This window comes from Eleginops maclovinus, chromosome 6 (genome assembly GCF_036324505.1).
Source record: "Eleginops maclovinus isolate JMC-PN-2008 ecotype Puerto Natales chromosome 6, JC_Emac_rtc_rv5, whole genome shotgun sequence".
NCBI lineage: Eukaryota > Metazoa > Chordata > Actinopteri > Perciformes > Eleginopidae > Eleginops > Eleginops maclovinus.
In genome coordinates, this window is record NC_086354.1 from 18663957 (window position 1) to 18688817 (window position 24861).

Genomic DNA, 24861 nt, shown 5'->3' on the forward strand with positions numbered 1-24861 from the left:
TTGAGTCAACGTCATTGTCCAAGGAAGAGACGCTGTGACTGTGGAGAAACATACCCAAGAAATAATTAATAGGCAACTTAAGCAAATTGAAGACATTTCATTGAAATCAGTATGACATTTCAGATAGTTGTAGCCCTATATAACCATTTCACATCATTCAGATTAACGCATATTTTTTACTACTATTTTCATTTTATGAGTTTATTTGATTCAAACTAAACGCCGGACACGTTTTGGAAGTTACGTTTATTTGCAGTCCTTGTTCCTGGTTAGACTTTCAGGGAAATAAAACACATAATACAGCAATCTAATGCTGGCATAGAAAACCATATATTAAACAGACTTAGAGGGACAACTGCTACAAACATCCACTGCAATGGTAATATAAAAACAGAGATCTTTAATCCTGCTTTGTTTTTATTTGTATATCATATATATAAAGCACATTTTTTTGAAGAGGAAAAGCTGCACTTCCTTGTCAATGATAAAATGGACAAAATAACTCTGATGTAGTACCATGCTGCAGTATTCAGTGTCCTCACAGTTTGGCAGTCCTCCCCGTGTTTATATGTCCACCAAGGTTTCTTCTTACTGCTGAATGGATCTGGATCTAAGAACGGGGAGAGAGCAGACATCTCTGTTCCTGTCGTCGGTGTTTCATCACATTTCTGTGTTGGATTCTGGTTCTTCATGCTCGGGCCTTCAGTGTCCACCCTGGACCTGCTGGTTGAGACAGTATGTACCATTGTTAGTACTTTAAACCGTCTGTTACAGCCACTGATCATTTTAAAGGAATAATAGCTTGCTTTGTTTTAGACATCTTCTTCTGAACTGTTGGCCTGGACTCGTCGAGGAACCCAGAACTCAGAGTGGATTAACGCACAAGTAACCGTCAACATGGAAATACAAAAAGGGTAAAATTGAACTTGGCCACATATTCTTACTTGTTTTTTGTATTTTTTTATGCTGGTATCAACATTTTAAATGCTGTAAGTTTGTCTCCTTCATCTACAGGTGATGTTCAGAGGACAAAGAAACACCAACAGTCAAGGATTCATTGCCATTGATGACATTACAGTGAGGGAGGGGGTCTGCAGTAATCAGAGTGTGTATTCACAAACTGCCATTGCTTTATGTTCGCAGAAAAACAAATATAGATTATATAGACTATAACTTCTTTCCCCCTTTCAGATTTATGCGGCTTTGATTCAAATTGGTGTGACTTTGAGAACAAAGTCAGTCTCAAGGGTAAATGGGTTCGCAAAAGAGGGACAACAAATCATGTGGATCACACCTATGGAACTGAAAATGGTAAGTACAAACCTTCATGCTCAAATTATGCCTTTTAAGAGCAGTGCAATCATCTAGATGATGGTTTTAATGCTTAATTAATCAAAAAATAAATCAGACAATATTGTGAAGTTGTTATCTGTTTGAGCGACTGTTGCAAATCTGGGAATCAGGACCCACATTATCAGTTGAAGTATAACTTTGAGTGGAAGCAAGATGATAAACAACAATGGAAACCGTAGGAAGAAACTTCTTCTGCTACGTTTTTGGTAAAAGCTATAAAACAAAAAGTATAAATTGCCACGTAAGATGCTAGCTCTTTAGAGCGCACTGTTGTTGGATTTTGTCTCGTCCAAAGTAAATTATATCTCAAAACCTTTAAGAATAATTCAAACTAACAACTTTCCCACTAGCCTTGCTCGAATTGTAGCATGCTAAATCGCTAAAATAAGAGGATGAACTTAAAAATCTACTATAACTTCATGTTAGCATGCAGACGTTAGCATTTAGCTGAAAGCAAATCAGACTTTGTGGATAGACGATGAAGTATAAAGGAATTTTGTCCTGTGATATTAGGACAAATACTTGCTAGTTAGAACTATTTGAGATCTGGAGATTAAATGATTAAGTCATAATCACATTTTGATAGTTTAAAGCAGGGGTGTCCCAGGGGCCAAATGCGGCCGCGGCCCACTTTTAATCGGCCCTCAGCAAATACTAAAAGTATAATGGAATATGGCCCACACCTGAAACTTGTGTTTTTCTTATATTGTACTTCTTAAATATGTAAAAATAATATATTTCACAGTAGTATCCATGTGTTAAGACCAACTTTCAAATAAATTCAGTCAATTAAAGTTGAAAAATGTTTCAAACAAATCATAGTTGATAAAAGAAATCCCAATAACTTATTTACATAACAACCTTGAAATATACCCTTCATATTTCCCCTTATTATATTCAATCTGAAGCTTCTGTTTAAAGGACTGGGCTGCCAACTAAATAAATGAACCCCTATGGAGAGCTGAAATGTTTTTAAAGCTTATTCAAGTATCAAGAATAATTTACGTACATTTGATTGATTTTGCCAACTTATAACTTAACTTATGAGGCAAAATATCTCACCTCTAGTAAGGGGCCCGGCCCTTCGTATGTTTTTCTTTATGTGGCCCTCAGGGAAAACAGTTCAGACATCCCTGGTTTAAAGGATTACTATTTGTACTATGTAAATACTTGACCTGTCTCTTTGTGTAAGGTTTCTACGTGACTGTGATGACATCCAACTCTACACAGTCTGAAGAAGCTCAGCTGCTCACACCTGAGTTTCCTTCAGCTCCAGAAAAATGTGTTCGCTTCTGGTGAGTGCAGTGCTGCCTTACATTTGTACACTATTTTCTGATGCAGATTTTAATGTTTGCTGTACTTGTTCAGGTACGAGATACCTGCAGGGTCTGATAACATCCTTAGCGTGCATTTGATGCGCAGCGGAGAGCTGGAGGATGCACTTTGGCAACGATCCGGAGCGCCCTCTGTAGGCTGGGAGATGGCAGAGGTCACTGTGTCCTCCCCTGCAAAATTCCGTGTAGGCAGCCTTTTTTAAATGTTCTCTTTTCCCACACTTACTGCCAATAAAACTGTGTTTCTCCTGTCTCCTGTTGGTCTGCTTCCTATAACAGTTCTTGTCCTTCACCAGGTGGTGTTTAAGGCAGATCATACGCCAGGCACAATCGCTACAGTGAAGTTAGATGATGTTTCTGTGAGGGACGGGGCCTGCAGTCCTCCAGGAAGCTGCGACTTTGAGTCCGGACAGTGCACCTGGGTCAACATCCCCAAAGACGATGGACATGACTGGGTTATGGCACGTGGAGGCTCCCAGGGTCCGCCGGCAGACCACACCACTCAGACCCCACAGGGTACGAACTTTGATGGAACTTAAACTGGAATAGTCAAGGTTCTTTTGTGCTTTAACTCATCATTGGGAAGTAGATGTTGAGTGCACAGTGTAATGTCTGTAGAACAATAACACAATCTGAGTTTAAATTGGTTCCCATAAATCATTCACCACGCATTTCTGTCAACCTTTGCACAACCAAACAAAAAATCGCTATTTCTCTTTGTTAGCTATTGGTAGCTATCCAAAGATAGAGGAAATGGTGAAGGATTGGAAACGTAGGACTGTATTGTTTATAAAGCTTTGGGGGAAATGCTGTGGTCTCTACCAAGCAAAAAGAAAAGAACCCTAACTTGTCTATTGCCACTTTTAAATAATGAATGATATATGGACAGGCAACTGCAGTAGAAATCACGGTATATTCTGCAGAAGAGTTAACCTTTGTTCATTTGACAGTTAGATGACTAATTAAGTCATCAACTAGCAATGTTGCAATCAATGATTGATTTTTCGCAACGTGAGCAGCTGTTAAACTGTCTGTTACTTATTAACTTCTTTTTCCATCTCTGACTTTTGTCCTGTTGCTGACATTACATCCATCCTGCCCAACAAATGATATCCCTATGTCTGATCTATAAAAGCAACTTTAAAAGGAGAAGGCTACAAAATCATTAAAACGCTTTATCTTTCTAACATTTATCCTGATGCATTTAGAGTTCCAACGGCCAAACATAATGTGTAGCGTTCATAGATGATGGCTTGCTCTGGAAATGATTCCCTATGTGTGCACATTTAAATGACAATGCAATCATGAAGTTATGAAGCAAAACAAATCTCTACGATTGCACTTTTATATTTTAATGTATTGTTTCATTCTTATGTTTGCATTTAGGTCAGTTCTTGTTGAGCTCTTCACTGCACCAAAGCCACAGCAGTGTATCGCAGGTTTTGTCAGAGTGGATCCAACCTAGAGACAGCGCCTCCTGTCTCACCTTATGGTACCATATGGACAGCAGGTCAGCACAGCATGCCAAACCACGACCTTTCACACCGTACAGTTTGTGACAATGTGGAGGATGCACTTCATCCTGTTTAGTTTCCTCATCAACTTCCTCAGAAAGTTAGCACAAATGTCATTTAGACATGAATCACCTGCCTCCGCCAATTTGTGCAAGACAAAAAAGATTCTGTGACAGAGTTCACTCTTTACACAATGTGAGAGTTGTATGCAAAAGCCCTGATGTCAACTTTGAACAAAGAAAAGGTTTGAGCCATCAACAAACTGAAAATAGGATCCACATTGAATATAGCAAGTCAAAGTACACCAAATTAAAGTAGAAAATGAATCAACTTCCGCTGTTTTCAGATGTCACATAATAACATGTCTGTTGTTTGTCAGTGCCTCGGGGACGTTGAAGGTGTTCAAACGTTCAGGGCCATCGGAGGAGAAACTGATGTTCAACAGTAACAGCAGCGGACACGGCTGGACCAAGTTCTTTCAATCTGTAGAAAGGAACAAACCATTCCAGGTAATATAACAGAGGCTGTATACACAAAAATATCAATTAGAGAATGACGGGATATTTAAGCAAATATTTTCACTGCTTCTCTCCACGACCCCATGATCAGCTGCTGATCGAAGCAGAGACTAACAGAGGATTTATCGCCATCGATGACATCACTGTCACACCAGGCCTTTGTCAAGGTACTGATATTGCTTTTTTTAATTTCAATATCTCCTATATACACCAGAAGTAATTTTAGAAGGTGCATATCAGCGTGTCAGTGGCTAATCTTGTGTTACTGGATCCATCAGCCTAATCCTCTCTGTCCACATTAATGACTGTAAGGGCAAGGAGTTGTCGTGGTTGCGGTGACTGACCATTTCTGAAAAACCTATTTAATTTATTCTGTCATTGACTGCTCCCTACACATTCTCTTTAGTGACCGGGACCACACATTTTCAACAGCTGCTTAGGTAGAAAAGGCGTTCCTGTCAAGCAGCTTGGCTAAATAAAAAATGTGCCTAGTCTGTTTCGGGTAACATTTTGGGCCTTTGCTGTGGTTTAAACATGTACTTAAATCAGGAGCATCTTGAGACTGCAATAATTCCATGCTTGATATGTCAGGATCCACTAGTTGGGCACAAAAGCGATGAATAAATCCTTGTTTTTGTTACCTCCACAGTTATCTTGAATGTAGGGGAGCGGGGCGGGAGAATTATATTCATCTTAATATATTCTTTATGCAAGAAGGATTGCACTGTTGAAGTTTGTAAATGAAATATGTCTGATGATAATGAATAATAAATAATAAAATGTCGTCTTTTCACTTAGTGAATGAAACAGGTTTGGGATTTGTGGGTTGCTCGTTTGAAAACGGCACATGTGGCTGGGAGGACATCAGTGCAGGCCAGTGTCAGTGGATGAGAAGAAGGAATGCTACTGGGAACACTGGACCCTCTGTGGACAACACAGTGGGGACTGAACTGGGTAAGCTAACAGTTACACCTCTCATACCGCCTTTAGGTAATCCATACTTAGTTTTAAAGTGAGTAGGATCAATAAAAGTCAGAGCAAGGGGGTTAAAAAATGCTGATGCTCTGGATCTCCATTCATTGAGGTTAGCCGTCACTCTTACTCATAGAGATCGTTTGCTTTGTTTTTTTATCATACATTTCTTAGAAATATCTTTTGGTTTTTTAACAATGGTGAAAAAAGGCTGAATAAGCGTAAAATGTTTCCTCTTTTTCAATATTTATGGTCACATGTCAGCTTTAGGTTTTGCCACAGCTTCTACATCCCCATCCTGTTTGTGTTCTGGCTTGGATTCCTTGATTTTAATGCAAAGGATAAATGAAATATACTGGATTTGTTTTTGATTTCTGGATAATGCTGTTAGGTCCACTGCTTTCACACCTTAAAAAAATTAACCCTCTGAAAAGACAATAAAGAAGGGCAACAATATATAATCAGTCCCCTGAAAAGGAGCAACAGCATTGAACATCTAAAGACTTCCTGCATTGTAAACAAAACTCAATTTAAACAGACTGCTGCTGACTGTGTGTGGAAAGATTATTCTATAATAAAACCCTTTGGGTTCTTATCTGTTTATTCCAGGTTGGTACATGGCCGTGGAGTCGGACCGTGGGTCTGAAATGACCCCTGCTGCTGTGCAGAGTGCCACCATGGAACAGGCCAGTGCCACCTGCACACTACGCTTCTACTACAACATGTTTGGGGAGGGTATGTGTCGTCTTTAAAATAAACTACATGGAACTATTTGATTGTGGCTTCCCCTGTGGACAGCAGGCAGTGCACTCTCCTGACTAGCAACTGCTTTTCTTTTGGGAGCAGGTGATAGAAGGACACAACTCTTTTCTACCAATATGCAGTTTTTTCTTTTTTAAGACACAGCTGTTCTGCAAGATGCATAGCCTCGCAAGAGTTACCATACCTTAAGTCAGTCTTGGCAGTCAAAACTTGCTACATGAAGCCAAAGTATAGTCATAATGAGTTTACTTTCTTTATTTCTTAACTTTATATATACTACTGTTGAATGCCTAGTGCCTGTTGGTCATCACACTCAGTATTACACAAAACTTTGCAGTGCCTGCTTTGTTCAACAGCGTTAGCCACATTCAAAAAGCGTTGGCTAAAGCATAAGCTAACAGCTAGTTAACCGTGTATATTATTGATATCAAACACACCATATCACGCTTTGTATTTCTTGATAAAATAGACATATTAAACCAACAGTCTATGAGGAAGGGGGCCAATTCAGGACCAGTTCTGAGTCCTTTGAAATCACCAGGTTGACTCTTTCACATGTGCTCTAAAACTCTCTATTTTAACTCTCTTTGGTTCTTTCGCAATTATTTGCTGTTCTTTAACCGACCACAAAAGTATATTTCTACCCTTTGCTGGCTATCATTCTCCTCATAGTAATTTTAACTCTTCTCATTGTTACAGATATGGAGGAGCTGAAGGTACTGTTGAAGGACGGCTCCAGGACCACCGCACTGTGGTGGATGTCTGGTAACCATGCAGATGTGTGGCAGTACGGTGAGGTAACGGTTGGTCGAATCCCGGCGGACTTCACTATCCTGTTTGAAGCCTCGAGGACCTTCAACAGGCCTGGACACACGGCCATTGATGACATAGATTTCACCAACTGCTCCCTGCCTGGTAAGCCATCAGCTGTACCGGTACACACACTTTATTTTAGATGACTTCTTTTCTTTTCAACCGGATCCATGAAATACGTTTGGTTTTCTCAGAGCCCCAGCCCTCGTGTCCAGAGAACATGTTTACGTGCAACAACAGTGTGTGTGTCGAGCTCAACCAAGTGTGTGACTTCAGCGATGACTGTGGGGACCGGTCTGACGAGAACAACTGTGGTGAGACATCACAAATGTTTTAAAGGTTAAAAAATACGATTCGTAATATCCGTTAGACATTTAAGAGTTTAGTTCCTGCTGTGTTAGAGATATGAATGAATGTGCAAGTGCAGCAAAATGTATACAAATGTGTTTACGCAATCATAGATCTGCAATAATTAGGCAATCAACGGATGGACAGAACATTTATTGGAAGCTGTTTTTATAATAGTTTATATTATTTATTTTTTACCAAATATGACCAACGTCTTCTGGTTTCAGCTTCTCAAATCTGAGAAGTGTGCTGCTTTTCCTAACCTTATTTCAAAAATAATTGAATATCTTGGGTCGTACTTAACAAGAAACTTAAAGATGTCACCTTCCCTGCATTTTCCGCTTTTTTCTGATGATTTTTAGAGATACAAAATAATCGATTAATCAATAAGAACAAGCCCTACACATTCACTTGTCTACCTCCCACTCCCTTTTACCTGAAAATATTTCAAATGTAGAGCAACAAGGTGTTGAGGAGCGCTGCAGCTTTGAACAAGGCCTGTGTTTCTGGGAGCAAAGTGACGTGGACACGGCTGGAGCTGAGTGGACGCATCACAAAGGACAGGAAGCCTGGCCCATGCACGGGCCCCCCAGAGATCACACCCAAAACTCTGATGCAGGTATTACACTCTCTGAACTGCTGCCATAAGGGTAACACTCATGGGGTGTTGACTCTAAGTAACTCGCTAAATTGTCAACCAGTCATTTATTCAGTTAACTACTGTAAGTAATGATATACTTTAACTTTGAATGGTGTTTTCTTATTTCATCATTATACAGGTTACTATGTCATGCCTGCCACTGAGCTGACTGATAAGGGTCAGACGTCAGAGATTCTCTCCACAACTTTACGACCCAGCTCTAACTGCACTGTGAGTATTCATAGAGGCATGTAGGACTTTATGATGAAACAGGTGACTATAGTGTAAGTCGGCTGAGGAAAATGCATATGGATGTAGTCATAAAGTTAATAGAAATACTAAAAACGTTTTTTTTAAAGCATGCCAACAAGTAGCAGGTACACCATATAGACAAAAGTATTGGGACACCTACACATTACACCCAAATGCCAAATTCTTAGGCATTAATATGAAATTGGTCCCCCCTTTGCAGCTGAAACAGCTTCCACTCTTCTGGGAAGGCTTTCTACAAGATTTTGGAGTATGTCTGTGGGAATTTTTGCCCATTCAACCAGAAGAGCATTTATGAGGTCAGACACTGATGTTGGACGAGAGGGCCTGGCTCGCAATCTCCGTTCTAGTTCATCCCGAAGGTGTTCAGTGGGGTTGAGGTCAGGGCTCTGTGCGCGCCAGGCAAGTTATTCCACACCAAACTCATCCAACATCGCCTTTATGGACCTTGCTTTGTGCACTGGGGCACAGTCATGCTGGAACAGAAAAGGGCCTTCCCCAAAATATTTCCACAAATTGGAAGCACAGAATTGTCCAGAATGACTTGGTAAGATGAAGCATCAAGCATTAAGAATACCCTTCACTGGAGCTAAGGGGCCAACCCCAGAAAAACAACCGCCATATACTAGAGTGTCCCAATATTTTTGTCTATATAGAGTATGATGTTTAGCTTGTTAGAATGCTAACATTTTCTAACTAGCACACCAATTACACCTAAGGCTGATTGGATTTGCATAGGCTTTACAGATATTTAGTCATAAACTAAACTATTGGATTTTAAACCTGATGATAGATCTAATTAAAATGACCTATTGAGTAGGATTTTCTTTAAAAAGATGAGAAAAGACCACCCTCCATTGTCTGGCAGTGTCTGTATCTGCAGAGTGTGCATATCTTTTATTATCTAATGGTTATTCCGGATCTAAAGTAAATTATTAACCACTCCGGAAGGTTAATCCCAGTTTAAAAGACTATTAAGATCATTTAGATCAAAGTAATGGATTTATTGTTTGTCAAGCACAGCATGACCTTTGTCATGTACGTCTGCTCACTGTGAGGTCTCTTGCTGTATCCATGCAGGTGAGATTCTTCTTCTACAGCCTGGACGACGCTGCAGGCAGACTGACAGCCCAGTACCGCACACTTCGGTCTGGGAGTGACGACACTGTGTTGTGGCTCAGAGAGAACTCCCAGAGCTACAGCTGGCAGAGAGCAGGGGTCACGTTCTCCTCTTTGGTTATCAGCAAGGTCAGTAGAGACACACAATTCAGTAAATGACAGCCAAGGCCTCCTTTATGAAACATTTTTTGGATTCATCTCTCTCATATGAGAACACAAATACAAGAGGAGGATTGTTTTAAAGCTGTTGTTGATGATTGAAAGAGAGAAATTATTTGGATTTACAGAATAATTATAGCACAAAACTATTGAACATTTAACTTAAAGCCAGACCAAAAAGATGGGTTCTAAGTTCACTTATATATCAATATCAATATATTTGAGCTCCTCTAAGATCCACAGAGTCTTAAAATCCAAATAACGAGTGTCTCCTCCACTCCTTTTCAGCTTGTCTTCAGATATGAGCGAGGTGATGGGATCAGGGGGATGGTTGCTCTGGATGACATCTCTTTCTCGAGGGAGTGTGAATTTGACCCAGACAACAACAAACTGCCTGAAACATCTGTCCCACCTACACCCTCTAACACACCGACACCACCAACCTCCCCCTCAACTGCACCAACGCTCCCCTGTCCGGTAATACTTGGAATAATCAGCTGCTATTGTGAAACATAAAACTGTAGTCCTGTTGAATATAATCCAGAGCTGTTTTCTTTCTTTGTGATCCAGGATAATGAGTTTTTCTGTTGGCGGTCAGATGTGTGTATCCTGGCTACTTTAAAGTGTGATTATCATGCAGACTGCCCGCAGGGGGAGGACGAGGATGGCTGTGGTGAGCTATCTGTTGCATTTACAGACAAATGCTTCTACCGTTTTGTTTGCAGAATACAATATCTGACAAAAAACAAATGACATCTTTCCCAGATCCATTAGCAGGCTGCTTAAATCAGGGTGTTTTAGTGAGCAGAAAACATTTGAGCATGTGGCTCACAATGAGTATACATACAATTTGTCATGTGATCTTCATTGAGAATATGTGTTCATGCTGGATATAATGCACAATAAGACAAGGTTTAGGAAACTGAAAAAAGTTGTTTAAGTTTTGTTTTTAATATATGTATTTTTTAGAACTTTATCTACATGATGCGTATGTAACCCCAATCAAAACACACCTCTAAAATACACATAATGACAGCTGATTTGCCTTGTTTTTAATGTAAAACCAAATTATGACATTTAAAGAAAACGGACTGTATTGGTTCACTTGAATAAAGGTCAAACTTTTTCTACCACAAGGCCAAGCTTTGGTTGAAGATCAGCATATATAACGTTAGCAATAAACTGCAGCACAAAATGTTACAAAAGTTTTCAAAAATATGTGAATCATGAACCAGTTTTCACCTCCCTTTTTTCCCAGCAGTATTACTCATGCCCTGTCTATGACTTTTAGGTGGGTGCACATTTGAGAGCGACCAATGCCAATGGACTGACACCAGTGAAGGACAGATTTTGTGGCACAGACAGAAAGCCAGTAACAACACTGAGCCACCAACTGATCACACTACAGACACAGGTGACCTTATTAACGGCTTGAAATATTTTATATAAGTAAAACCAAAAGCACCAGACCTTTAGGGAAAACACTGCATTTCAAATCATCATAACTACACTCAGCATGTTAGAGAGACTACTTTATTTATTTAGGGTGTTTTTCCTTGTTCTCAGGCTACTACATGAGTGTGAATTTAAGTCAGGGATCCACACGGACGGAAGCCCGACTCCAGAGTCCCCCACTCCCCTCTTCATCCCCGTTCTGCCAGATTCTGTAAGTGACATCAATAGCCACACCATTAATGTCTGTAAAATATATTCTTTGTTGGTGTTGAAAATGTCAAGTATGGATTGCTCAACGCTCTCCACCGCACTGGTCTTTCTACCACGCAACCTTCTTCCCAATCCAACACTCTCCCCTTCTTCCTTCCTTCTTTCCTCAACGCAGGTTTCACTTCCACATCCACGCAGAGAGTGCTGGGTCACTCAGAGTGCTTATGCAGCAAGCTGAGGGGAGTGAAGCAATGCTATGGTCACGCAGTCACAATACCGTTTCCCATTGGACCCCAGAGCATCTCCCTGTAGGCCTGCACCCCCAGACTTATAAGGTGGGCGACTGTGTTTCCACCGAACAGATTCACAGTTATCTTTTAATCCAAACAAGAGGGGCATACAGACAATTCACATATTCAGGTGGGAAACTACAGGCAGAAATACATTCTGAGTCTTCCTTCAAACTAGTGCACATTTAGGTTTTTATGTTAATGAATTGTCTATTTGCATCTGTGTATTTCGTATTTCTCCTTAACAAAAGTAAGCAATGGATATGCTTTGTTTGCTTAACTCAAAATGGCATATCTGAAAACTTGTTAAAAAAACTAATTGTTTAAGTTGAAGTAACTAACCGGGGAATTTGGAACTGGTTTGATTTTGCAGAGTAGACATTTGTTTACCCTATATACCTGTAGAACCCCACATGTATGTAAACACTGTGGATACAACAACTTCCATACAGGGAAAAATAATTAGGATATCACCTCTCTATCCAATTCAACACCTATTGATATTTAGGACTGTCTTGCAACTTGTGTACCAAATAAACTGGCAAGTGAGTGTATAATCAAAAAACTAAGGAAAGGAAATGATTATCAAAACACTGAAAGAGTAGGCGATGTCAATATCAGTGCATGAGGGTGAGGAATTTGCGTAAATGTTAGAAACTACTTTACATTTTCCCAAATATCTCCATGTTCAGGGTGTTCAAGTGTAGTATGTTTTCTTTGGTGTTGAGGACACGTATCCTTCAAAAGCATGAATGAAACCATTTCTTTTTCAGGTTTGGTTCAGTAGCATGAATACAGTGACTCAGACGGATACTGGAGATCACGTTGTGGCTGTGGATGATATCTCTTTTCTAAACTGTGAAACATCCTACCAACCACCAGGTGTGTAATGCATGACATGAGTTGTAGGTATGATTCCCAACTTAAAAACTCAACTCAACTAGAAAAGCGCAGAAAGTTAATTAATGATGTGTCCCTCTACAGCCCTGTCGGCCTGTGGCTGCTCTTTCGAAGATGGTCTGTGTGTCTGGGTTCAGGGTGCTGAGGATGAGTTGGACTGGCTCAGCAGGACGGGTCCCACTGAAACCCCCAACACCGGGCCCGCAGGAGACCACACTACCAGCACAGGTCGCTTTAATTTCACTTTTAGACAGGCAGTCTCCTAAAACCTACAAATAACTGGAGAGTATTTGTATTACTTGTCAGTTACACTTAGTACAGGAAGTACAGCTTTGCCTGTGTTGAGAAATGTTCCTTTGCAGCATGAAGCTAAATGTGCTGCAGCTATGAACACAATGGATAGTGCAAAGGTCAAAAATCAACATAAGTAAGCACAATTAAAATCCTAAATAAAGCATGCAACTTAAAACAATAAGTAAAAGCAAATATATATATAATATAATGACAAAGATCAGCAACTGAACAGTAATAATTATATAAGCATGAAAGTTCAAACCAAAAATAGAAGTATGAATAAAATAGAATAATTATTAAGACCTTATAACCAGACTAATGGAAGAAAGGTCACTGTCACTGTGCCCACAAGTGACCATTACTGGGAAATAAGTGTCACAAGAAAAAAAACATCACAATAACAGAAAAGAGACTCCATAATTCTCAACAGCAGTTACACCACACTCATACTGGTCACTACAAAAAACAACCAGCACCACAAAATAATACCACAGAATACTGGTTTTGGAAATAACAATAATTTCCCAAATAATCACAAATCAGCTTTTAGGATTATATCAAATACTCTTTGTCGATCAGAATTTATACTCTCTATTTATAAAGAGCCTGAAGCTAAATCCTCTCGAAGCTTTTTGTGTCAAAAAGGGTTTTTGGTTTGTTCAAAGAAACACTTTTAATTTGTTTTACACTTTTACATCCTAATTCATACCCGTTATTCCAGGCTTGTCTGATATGATATGATAGGATATATTTTGTAGATCTCAATCATCTCCTGTCTCCAGAGGAGGAAATTGTCATTTTCCTAACCTCTCCTCATATGAAAGAATACCCCGTCTAAAAAACAACTTCTAATAGCCACATTTTACTTTACTAAAACCTGTTCTCTAAGCTTTTCTTTTTATTCTTTTTATTTCATTAGTCTTCACAGCTCATTGGTTTATACAACATTTGACGAGGAATTACAGGTAAACCTTTCTTTGTGTTATGGCTTTATTACTGTTTTTGTTTCACAGGGAAATACCTTTACATCCAGAGCTCAGCACCAAGTGTGAAGGGGAATAAGGCCCTACTGAAGTCTCTGCTGCTGCCGCCTGCTGGCGATAAAGGATACTGTTTCACATTTTGGTACCACATGTTCGGAGCTACTGTGGGCTCCTTGAAGGTGCTCCTACAAACAGCTGATCCCTTGAAGAGAACATTGGTAAATAAAATGCACAAAATAGAAGTTTTCCACATACCTTTTTCCTGGTTATAAATCTACCACTTCAGTCTCTCCATATACAGCCCCGGAAAAAATTAAGGGACCAATTCAGCATTATCAGTTTCTGTTGTTTTATATTAGGTACGTCTTTTGAGTTTAATGTTTTGTTTTTTTTTTCGTTGTATTCTATAAATTAGTGGCAATTTTTCTCTATTTTGGAATTCCACACACAAAAATTGGAGTGGTCTCTTAATATTTTCCGTGGCTTTATATTGGCATGTGCACAGTAGCTACAGTGTAGATATGGCAATGAGAAATTGAAGTCCCAAGCTGCTGCAGCATAATATACAGTACATAGTCAATGTTTTATAGGACGTAAAACAATCAAATAAAAATAGTGGAAGAGGAAACAGAGTACAATAAAAGTATTTCGCAAGAGTAGTACAAGCAGTACAACAAAGTAATAGCACAATGTACTTATTTAAAATAATAATAATTACTGTTTTTTTAATCTTTTAACAAGCTTAAGCAGAACAAGGGTCAGAGGAGGCCACTTTGTGGAGTCTGGACACTTTACTTCCCTTTACTACGATGTTCACAAACTGAACAGTTGTGAGGTTGATTGAGAAATATTGGTGACTACTCCCACTGAGTTTTCCCTCTGTTATTATACTTTTCACAGTAGTTGTGAAATCCTGATTGCACAATGACATTAATGCATTGTATAATGAGTGCAAGCTGCACAGTTTCAATGCATGCCCCGGTGTTGCAAAAACATCCCCACATCCTCATTGTGACGAGTGAATCAGCCTCCTGTCTTTCCTGTAGGTGTGGCAAAAATCAGGAGATCAGGGGGACGAGTGGCAGCTGGTGAGGAGTCATGTGACCGAGCAGGAAGTCCACCAAGTGATTCTCGAGGCTACGGTGGGGGGAGAGGCGGGAGACATAGCCATCGATGACATTTCCCTCATCAGTGGACCATGTCCTGCCTCTGGTAAATAAACTGAAGCTGGAGGAAACTAATTCAGAAAAAGATTGCACTGTAGTTTCAAGTGATTTGTTTGCTTTAAGGTGATTCAAAGTGTTAAAGATTGAGTCTAGAAAAGAGGTAGTCAATTCAAAAAACTCCTTCCCCTCCCCCGTTGAATCATAGCCACTCAAACATCCTTCCCTCCTCACCGGCTCTTATAGACTTGCTTACAGTCGGAAGGGAAGTACCTCATATTTATTTACTGTATGTCAGCGGTTCCCAACCTTTTTCGACTCAGGGCCCACATAAGAATTTTTAAAAATCCGCCGTCCTCATTCAACCATAACCAATACGGAGGCTAAATAAAGTTCTCAAATTACTTTTCATTTCATTTAGAAAAGGAGCTGCCCATTAGTAACAAACAGAAACAAGAAACTAAAAAGTGAGGGGCTGTCTGCAATAGACACATTAATAACGATTTCATTCAGAAATTGAGAAATGCTTTCTTTCTATACATAACAATTACATATGTTACACCATCAACTTTCAATTTAAGTTTTGAAAAAAAAATATTTTAAAAATATAATTAAAAAGTAATGTTTTGCAAATTATTTGGCGGCCCACTTACAATGCCTTCGCGACCCACTAGGGGGCCCGGACCATAGGTTAGGAACCACTGCCGTATGTGATGCATTCTGGGGCAATATGAATGTTTTGTCATGTCTTAGGCTGAACAGTTTTAACATATTGGAGGGATTGATCATTTTGTAATGATCATTTTTATAATAATGAATAGTTTTGATTTTTAAAGTCTATAGTAAACAGTTTGTAGGCAATGATAAGTCTGTAGCTCCACATTTGAACACGTATTCAACCTTTCACAAACATTGTGCTCCCTGCGATTAGAATATAATAATCGTCCATATTGCGATTTCCATAAAATGTTGCATCCCTACTTCATACAAATACAATTAAAGGATAGATGTTTAATATCCCTATAAGATTGGGTCTCATTCACAGTGTTTCAGTCATTTCTGAATCCTAAACTCCAAGTAAAAATGTTTATTTCTTGTAAAATGTACTTTAGTAATGCTTTCAAAAACAATATCTTGTAGATGTGTGTGACTTTGAGGAGGGCAGCTGTGGCTGGCAGCAGGAGAGCGACGATGACTTTGACTGGGTCAAACAGACGGGCTCCACACACAACCCCAACACCGGGCCGGACAGCGACCACACCACCAACTCACCCAGCGGACATTATTACTTCCTGTCCTCCTCTGATGGCGACATCAAGGGACAGACTGCCAAAATGTCTTCACCTCTGTACCCTGCAGGTGAGTCAGTCAGACAGGAGAGATGATCCACATGGGACCAAACATTTAGTTGAATGTTTTAAAAAGAAAACACCTGATTGAAGGCATTTGAATAGGTTATGATTGAAGGGTTTGACTTTAGGATGTGCAGGATCTCCTCTCCCTGCACAATAAACTGGCCTTTTAGTTCATTAATCAGACAGTGTCTTTATTCCTTATAGCAAAACATTTGAATTCAAAAGAGAAAGGTCTGTGACTGTCATATAATTAAATCACTATCACTCATGTATGTAAATCCGCTGTGGGACAAATAAAGGAGTTCTGTTCTGATTCTGATTTGAGAATAAAGTAGCAGAATATGGAAATACTGAAGTCCTTCAGCAAAGTACTTTAGTATTTCACAAATATCTAGACATTTAGGCAGTTAAAGATGTACATTTCTTTCATTTTTCATTTATCTGATCTGGTTTTCCTTCAGGTAAATGGGTCTGTGTGCAGCTGTGGTACCACATGTACGGCAGAGGAGTGGGCGAGCTGAATGTTTACCAGCAGAGCGAAGACGGGAAGCAAGCTCTGATTTTCTCTCAGACAGGAGACCAGGGCCGGAAGTGGTGGTTGGCTCAGGCATCACTGCTGCCCCGGGTGCAGCCTTTTAGGGTGAGTCACGAAGATCAGAGACGATTCGAGGAAAAATTAGCTTGACAGCTTTTGTTACATTTCTCGTATCTCACAAACTGTTCACATAAAACCGATATAAGATTGAAATACATAATTTGACTTGTTTTATTTGTTTATTTTGAAAAGCCAGCCTTACAGGGTACATTAAGTAAACTGCCACATTAACGCCCCATGCTACTGGTTTAACAAAGAAATGAATGAGTTTAAACATTTTCCCATTCCTTTTGTATATGCCTCGAGTCTAGAACTGTTTAAAATTGAGACACCTGACTGATGTAATAAGCCTAAATGACCTATATACTTCAATTTTTGAAGATTCATTGTTCCTCGCTTTGCATTTCAGATCGCGGTAGAAGGTGTGAAGGCCGGCCCAACGCAGGAGGGAGACATGGCCTTCGATGATGTACATCTGACGGATGCTCAGTGTCCTCCTCCGGGACATTGTGACTTTGAAATCAACACGTGCAGCTGGAGCAACCTGGGAGGAGACGTCGACCAGGGGGACTGGCTCCGAGGCAAAGGAGCCTCCGCAAAACCCAACACCGGACCCAGTGTGGACCACACCACCAACTCAACTCATGGTCAGACATCCTGTACCACTGTGGGTCTGTGTTTAAAAAGGATGAAATGTGACCAGATGTAATTTAAGGAATCTTGATTCAATTGTAAATCACGTTTGCATTTTGAAGTAGAAAGTTAATCGTTTCCCAGCAAACTTATGAACACTTTCACCTCACTTTTTAGTAGATGCTTCGATGTCCTTAGACTTAAAAGAAAAAAAGACCTGCCTCAATATATTCCCAAATATATATCAATATTATTTCAGTCCATATCTTCTAATGAACAGAATTTCTGATTATGAGTAGCACTTATCAACCCTTTAAATGCCAGTTTGTTTACTGAATGTGAGTGTTGTTTTTGTATTTTGGAATTCACTGCTCCACCTCAAATTGAATTACCAATAGTCAATAGAATACCAAATGCCAGCGGGATTATATTTATTTGTATTCTATGATCTGTCAATGATTAGCTACAACATTCACTTTAATGCATTTTTATCTTGTGTGCAGGAAACCAGGAAATATGAGTAACAGTAGTATTTGTCTCATAGGGGAAATGTGTGAGAATGGCTCAGTCTGGTGGTAATAGTAAAAATTACAGTTTGGAAGTTTGGGCTCTAGATTGTAAATACTAGTTAAAGTGATGTTGATTACATCAGGTTATATAATAAATACAAGCCTTACTTTCTGTCTGTTTTTTCAATTTTTTTCTTGTCATGTTTCCACCAGGTTTTTATCTGTATGTGGATAACACAGTCGGCGAGTGGGGGGACAATTCCTTCCTGATCAGCGACGTCTTCCAGCCATCCAATAGAGGGCACTGTCTCAAATTCTGGTACCACATGTATGGCAGCCACATTGGGACTCTCAGAGTTTACATAAATGACAGGTACCCAGCTGTAAGCGTCTGATGAGAAGAACATAAAACATACTGTACTCCTAAAATGATTTAACTTGTGCTGTCCTGTCTCATAGAGAAATGCATTCAGGTGGCAACGAAGAAGGGATGCTGAAGTGGATTGAGACAGGAGACAAGGGAGACAGGTGGAGGGAGGCCAGTGTGACTGTGAAACATAAAGAGGCATTCTGGGTAATAATGTTTTTGTTTTCATCTATCAGAACAAATGCATGTACTATGGGAAAAATCAGGGTTTGACTTTTTGGTATTTTCCAGTTATGGGAAGTTATTAACTACGTTCATACACAAACTGTAATATAATCTAGACCTGCTTTTATTTTTTTATGCTAGTTTATTTATATTTCAGAGGGAAATAATGTACTTTTTACTCCACTACACTTACTCGTTCATTTTTAAGATTAAGATCTCACAGTATCAAGTCGTGGTATCTCGTCACATTTCAGATGCCTGTGAGTTTTACTTCTAAACTCATTTGAATATTTGTCTTTAACAGAAATAATCTTCTTCAACATTTCATAAAAAAAGATTTAGATAAAAGTCCCATAAATAACGAAACAAAATGATATCATTGTTTTTCTCTTGTGTAAGCGGAATTTCCTGATTTGTATTTTGACATTAAACTATTTCTTGGTCGCAGTTTGTATTTGTGTATCAGCGGGGGATGAATCCAGTAGGGGACGTTGCTCTTGATGACATCACCGTCCTCCCTGGCGGCTGCTACTCGGGGCCTCCCATTGGCCCTCCTGATGATAATAATGGTAAAGTGCCCCTCATATTACCCTCTTAAACTTACATATATTCAGCAAGAGAAATGAAAATTAATGTTCTGCAGCTTTATTTTTCCATTAATTAATAAAAAATGTAAATAAGAGAAAAACACCAAATTTTTTGATTACGTTATTTTATTTATTTTCATACTGTCAGTAAATCCCATTAAACATCGTTCATACTTTTCTCTGCCTGTTTCTAGCGCTCAGGTCCTGACCTGTGTTTTCCACCTGAAACCTACATCTAATAATACATAATGTCACAAAAGAATAGTTTTATATTGTTTAAAAAATGGCTATAACCATCAATTTGTCACTGTAGTTCTTAGCAAACATCAGGCAAAGAGGAGCAAATACGGTATTTGTTACAGACTTTCGGCCGCAGGTTAACGTGTGTGTGTTTCATGTTGTGTCTGTGTATCTGCAGACATGATGTCCGCAGGTCTGGCTGTCGGTCTGACTCTGCTGGCTGGAGTCCTCATCTCCATCTTCCTCGTAATGTTGAACAAGAACAGGAAGTTTAGCACAATGTACATAGTTGTTTATAAATACATAAATAATTTACATTTTTATACTAAAGAATGCTGGTCTGTTTTGACAGGGGACATTTCTGCCTGTGTGTTTCAGGAATCAGCCGATGATTATGAATGACGAAGAAACGGACCAAAACGCTGGGTTTGATCTCTTAGACTGCAAAATACAAGTAAGTAGCAGAATTGATCAATAAAACATCTTGTCCAGCCTTCAAGGAGCGCAGATGATTAAACACTTTGTTTTTCCTCCTCCAGGGCACAGAACATGAATCTCAATCAGACTTTTCCTTCTATAACAATCTGTATAATCCCTCGTCACAGGAAGCCGACCCCCCGTTGACTTCATCTGATGCCTAATCCAGATCAATAACTCCAATTATAATGTGTTGAACCAGCAGGGACATTTTAGTAGTTTATGAGAAGTCAGCAAATCCTGAGTAAAATACTTTTAGTGTTATTATATTGTTCATTGTGAAGCAGGCTGTTCTTTTCTTTACTGCTGAAACTGGAAATACCATTCTCTGTTTTGTATAAACATATATACAATAAACTGGCATCATTTTCAATTTCATAGCTTTTTGTGTGTGATTTGGCAAGAGGCAGTCAAAAAATGTAAGAAGTATAGTTGAATATCAGAACTATACTATCATTTTACTGCAGGCCTGCTTTTAATAATTACATTTTATAGGGACATAGTGTACTTTTTACTCCACTACCCTCAATCGTTAGTTACTAGTTTCTTTTCTTTTCTTTTTTTGCTAATAGAGGTTAACCTTTTCACATTTCACAAAAAAAGATAAGAGATAAGAAAAAGAGAAAAGATACAGAAAAGTCAAAACAATAACAACACAAAAGGATATGTGTATCAAAACACAGATTTGTGGTTGGGATCAAAGTGGAAATCGAAAAAAGGGTGTGGTCCGGGCGAGAAAAGGAGCCATATCATTATTAAATGTTACATCTCTGAATATTTATACTCTCATATTTTGGGATTTTGCATACTAAAGAAACTGAAATAATTATTATATTAATTTGTCTTTTCCACATGCAAAATACAACAGAATCAAGTTCAGGTTTCTTGTTTTCATGTGCACAGTTACAGAGAATCAGCTCAACCTCATATAGAGCATCTGGAAAAGTGTTAATTTTCTGTCACACCTGCTCAGAAGTCTCAACACCCAGACACTTCAGCTGCTCGAAGCCAATCATTCCCCTTTGTTTAGAGCCTGGCCAAAAGAAAGGACTTTCTCACACATTTTGACAAAATAAAAGGCTTTATTTGGGACAGTAATTACTTTTAATTTGGATGACCACCATTTAAGGCCTTTACATTGACATACACAAATATTAAAAGCAAATACAAATCGAGTGAAGTGTGTGTTGTTACTACCTAAACAATACAATGAATCTATGGATTTATGGTATATAATTATTAGATTTTTTACTATACAATTTTAAGAATGACCTTCTTCATAGGGCTTCAGGAATTTGAATGTGTGGCAAATGCATATTCTTTCAAAAACAATGTTTGAATGTCTTCATTGTAATGCAATACGATTTTATTTACTGTCTCTGTAATAAAACAAACGTAGATGACAACCCAGTTCCACTGTTTCTCTTAGTATAACGCTCCAGGTACCTTATATAAGTTTTGATTCAAACACACCTTCCTCAAACATTGTTCCTGCTCTGAAAACCACGTATACGCAAGCAGACAACATACAAGCATTTCAACAAGCATAAACACAGCCGCGGCCATCTCACCCACGCCAGACATGGTACAGTCCAACCGAGAACGCACCAATCACGTTGCGTGTGACAGAACACAGAGGGCTGGTCCAGCAAGAAACTGGTGTGCGGGGGAAGACGACTCGAAAAGAGGAACAATGGGAGTAGAAGTAGAAACCCTTACACCAGGAGACGGTAAGAATTTAAGCATTTTTATTCATTTACCCAACCAAATAAATACATGCTCTTGGTTTCTTTCAAACCACCATTTTTTCGTTGTTTCATTTCAGGAAAAACCTTTCCGAAGAAGGGACAGACTGTGTCCGTGCACTACGTTGGTAAGATTGAACGTTAATTCAAAAAATGACCGGTCAAAGGTTGTTCAGCTGGTTTTATTTTAAGTAGGTAATACATCCCGCTTACAAATCAACCTGTGGTCGATTAAAATATCAAGTAACCAGTGTAGCTTCACATCATAGAAATGGCGTACTTGCTTTGGATTGAGTCGGTGGGTCGGTGCCGCTTGCATGTCTGTCAGTTATAGGGATATTAGCATGAACACGCTTAGCTTAGCTTAGCTTAGCTTAGCACAAGGACTGGAAACGGGCCAACGCCTAGCCTAGCTCAGTTAATGGTAACGTATGCTAACCTGAAGCCCACATGTTGGTCATTGAAAACTTCATATATCATTTGTTCAGTCAGTGGAATTACAAATCGCTAACGGTATCGCTTTACCTTTTATTCCCCTTCCCTGGGCTAAATTAAGCTAAGTTAAGCTAACGGTGCTGGATGTTTAGCCACATGCTAAATACTAATTTACCTGTTGAAATTCTTCCTCTGTTAAATGTGATGTTATTAAATGTTTGTTTTGCACAATGTTGTGTATATATGTAACTGTAAAAGTAGGTAAAATGAGCTGATAAACCAGAGGTGGAGGAAGTACTCAGATAGTGTACTTGAGTTAAAGTAGGAATACCAAAGCGTGGGAATGTAACGGTGCTGAATTGCAAATGTAACTCAAGCTAAAGCAAATCCTACATTTATTTGGCTTTGGAAAAAAAGTAATAAGATGTTTTTTCCTATTTGTGAACAGGCACCCTGACAAATGGAAACAAGTTTGACTCCTCCAGGGACCGAGGTTCCCCCTTCAAATTCAAAATTGGACAAGGGGAAGTCATCCGTGCCTGGGATGAGGGTGTAGCTCAGGTAAGGCAGAGGAGCATTACACAGATTTCCCTCATTTTTTGGGCTAGCCCTGTAATGGGACTGGCGCATAGGCAAACTGGGAACACTGAAGGTTGATGTTTTTTTAATATCATATACAACAATGCTGAAGTGCAAAATGTGTCAAAGTCTACACTCGCAAGGCAGTTACAGCTATTAACCTGTACCACCTGCAATTCATGATTATTCATATCAAGAAATGGTTTATTCCATACAGCTGTGAACTGTTATTGCCAAAGGTTCTGCCTAAGCCGACCACTGACATACTCTATGGTTAAATCGGCAGTAGTATATTTGAGAGTAGAAAAATCTGCTCATAGTTCCTGCTCTCGATCAGCCTGATATCTGCTGACTGCTAACTAGCTTGTGTTAGCTACCCAGCAAGTAGACACAATCTGTACACAGTAAAACCCCTTAACTTAACTCCCATTGCTTTACCTAACCAGATAAAATATCTCCTTAATAAATACACACTCAGCACTCCGATCAGTTTGCAGTCTTCTTTTTGACCATTACATTTGCTAAGAAAAAGACAGAGTTGGCTACGCATGTGACAGCCTGTAATCTGCAGCAGGTGCCACGGTTTAACTATTCATGTTGCACTAAGCAGACCTGTTCTGACTCGTAACAGCTGAAGTTGCTCATAAACCTTTTTTTGCAAGCTGTCACAAATGCATTTTACACATGCATACAGGCGTTTTAACGGTTCTTGGGCTGTAGTGGCTTTCCAGAGCACAAGTAACAAAATAGGCGGGGGGGAAAGTGAGAAAGTTGTACGTGATTCATTCAAGGGGGTTTAACCAATTGAATTGCACCTTGGGAAATTTAGAATCCAGTGTTTTTGGAGCTTAAGGGTCCTCTTTAACAGTGATTGAGATTGTTAACTTTAATGTAATTCTCTCTTCACTTTGACAGATGAGCGTCGGCCAGATGGCCCGGTTGACATGCTCGTCGGACTACGCGTACGGCAAAAAGGGGTTCCCACCCGTCATCCCAGGAGATTCCACTCTCATCTTTGAGGTGGAGCTGCTGGGTGTCAAGTGAAGTGGAAGGTTGCTCTTCAGTTACTTATTCCACCAACATCTGTCACAAATAACTGTTGATTAAAGGTGCTGTCAATAGCATTTATAAACCTGTATTAATCATTGTAGACATAATTTTGATATCTTGATGATCGAGACAAATTAGACTGTTGGCAGTAATGAATGACAATATGTAATTTTGAGGAATATGCGTATTAATCCCAGTATTCACTTGGCCTCCATTTTTATATTTGGATGATAAATCTTAAAGCACATCACATGCATAATGTAATGACGGGCAAAGACAACGGAAAATTGATTAGAAAGACTACTGTGTTGTTTTTTTTGCATGTGCCATAAATAAGAATTAAACCAGTGAAACTCAATCAGGATAAAAAAAATGTATAATATTATATTGTCTAAAAAGTAGTGGAAATGATGATTAATTTAAAAAAATGCACTTGAAAGAACTTTTAATGAAGAGCTTATTATTTTTTTTATTGCATTAATGTATCCCTCCATCAGATGTATTGATTTGACGGCTCGAAACTTTGACACAATGTTAAGAAACGCTTCATTTTTCATCCCTCCTCGTGTTGCCTTTTTGACCATATTAGAGTTTGAAACATGACCCTTAAACTATACACTATCAAGTGTTCTTGTGTTATGTCATGCTTAACATTTCATTATCGTGTCCCCTAGAAATGATTTTTCCGTGGGTATTGCATTCTTGCATTAAAAAAATATGAAAACATCTGAGTTGTCCCATGATCTTTTCTTTCAAAAAGGTTTAGAGTTATATCTCAGTAAGCTACGGATGTGTCAATGTATATCTGATAAAAGTAATACACATGTTCAAGTTTAATTGTTTGACATTGTACTGATAATGGCCCACAGCATTCTCAAAAAGATCCTCCATAAGGTAATGGCGAAATTATTTTTTATTGTCTGGTTTTAAACGATGGTTGCTTGTGGCCATCTAGTGGGGAAACTCG

At 39.1% G+C, this 24861-nt stretch overlaps 2 protein-coding genes across 2 annotated transcripts; both read left to right on the top strand.

Annotated features, from left to right (window-relative positions):
• The first annotated feature begins 816 nt into the window (after positions 1–816).
• si:ch211-106h4.4 (MAM and LDL-receptor class A domain-containing protein 1) lies at positions 817–20463 on the top strand. The gene is made up of 34 exons (XM_063885684.1): positions 817–914; positions 1015–1105; positions 1192–1311; positions 2546–2648; positions 2722–2872; positions 2984–3203; positions 4074–4197; positions 4581–4710; positions 4811–4886; positions 5518–5673; positions 6301–6426; positions 7153–7368; positions 7461–7580; positions 8072–8233; positions 8394–8485; positions 9605–9772; positions 10091–10279; positions 10373–10475; positions 11094–11216; positions 11369–11468; positions 11643–11802; positions 12531–12639; positions 12742–12885; positions 13965–14152; positions 14981–15146; positions 16238–16456; positions 16914–17092; positions 17457–17694; positions 18403–18562; positions 18649–18763; positions 19230–19350; positions 19787–19889; positions 19987–20062; positions 20148–20463. The coding sequence occupies exons 2-34, from the start codon at positions 1018–1020 to the stop codon at positions 20247–20249; spliced, it is 4647 nt and encodes a 1548-aa protein (XP_063741754.1). The 5' UTR covers positions 817–914; positions 1015–1017; the 3' UTR covers positions 20250–20463.
• A 1189-nt stretch (positions 20464–21652) lies between these two features.
• Positions 21653–24620, top strand: LOC134865883 (peptidyl-prolyl cis-trans isomerase FKBP1A-like). Its single transcript, XM_063885687.1, has 4 exons — positions 21653–21815; positions 21911–21958; positions 22714–22826; positions 23760–24620. The coding sequence occupies exons 1-4, from the start codon at positions 21668–21670 to the stop codon at positions 23886–23888; spliced, it is 438 nt and encodes a 145-aa protein (XP_063741757.1). The 5' UTR covers positions 21653–21667; the 3' UTR covers positions 23889–24620.
• The last annotated feature ends 241 nt before the right edge of the window (positions 24621–24861 follow it).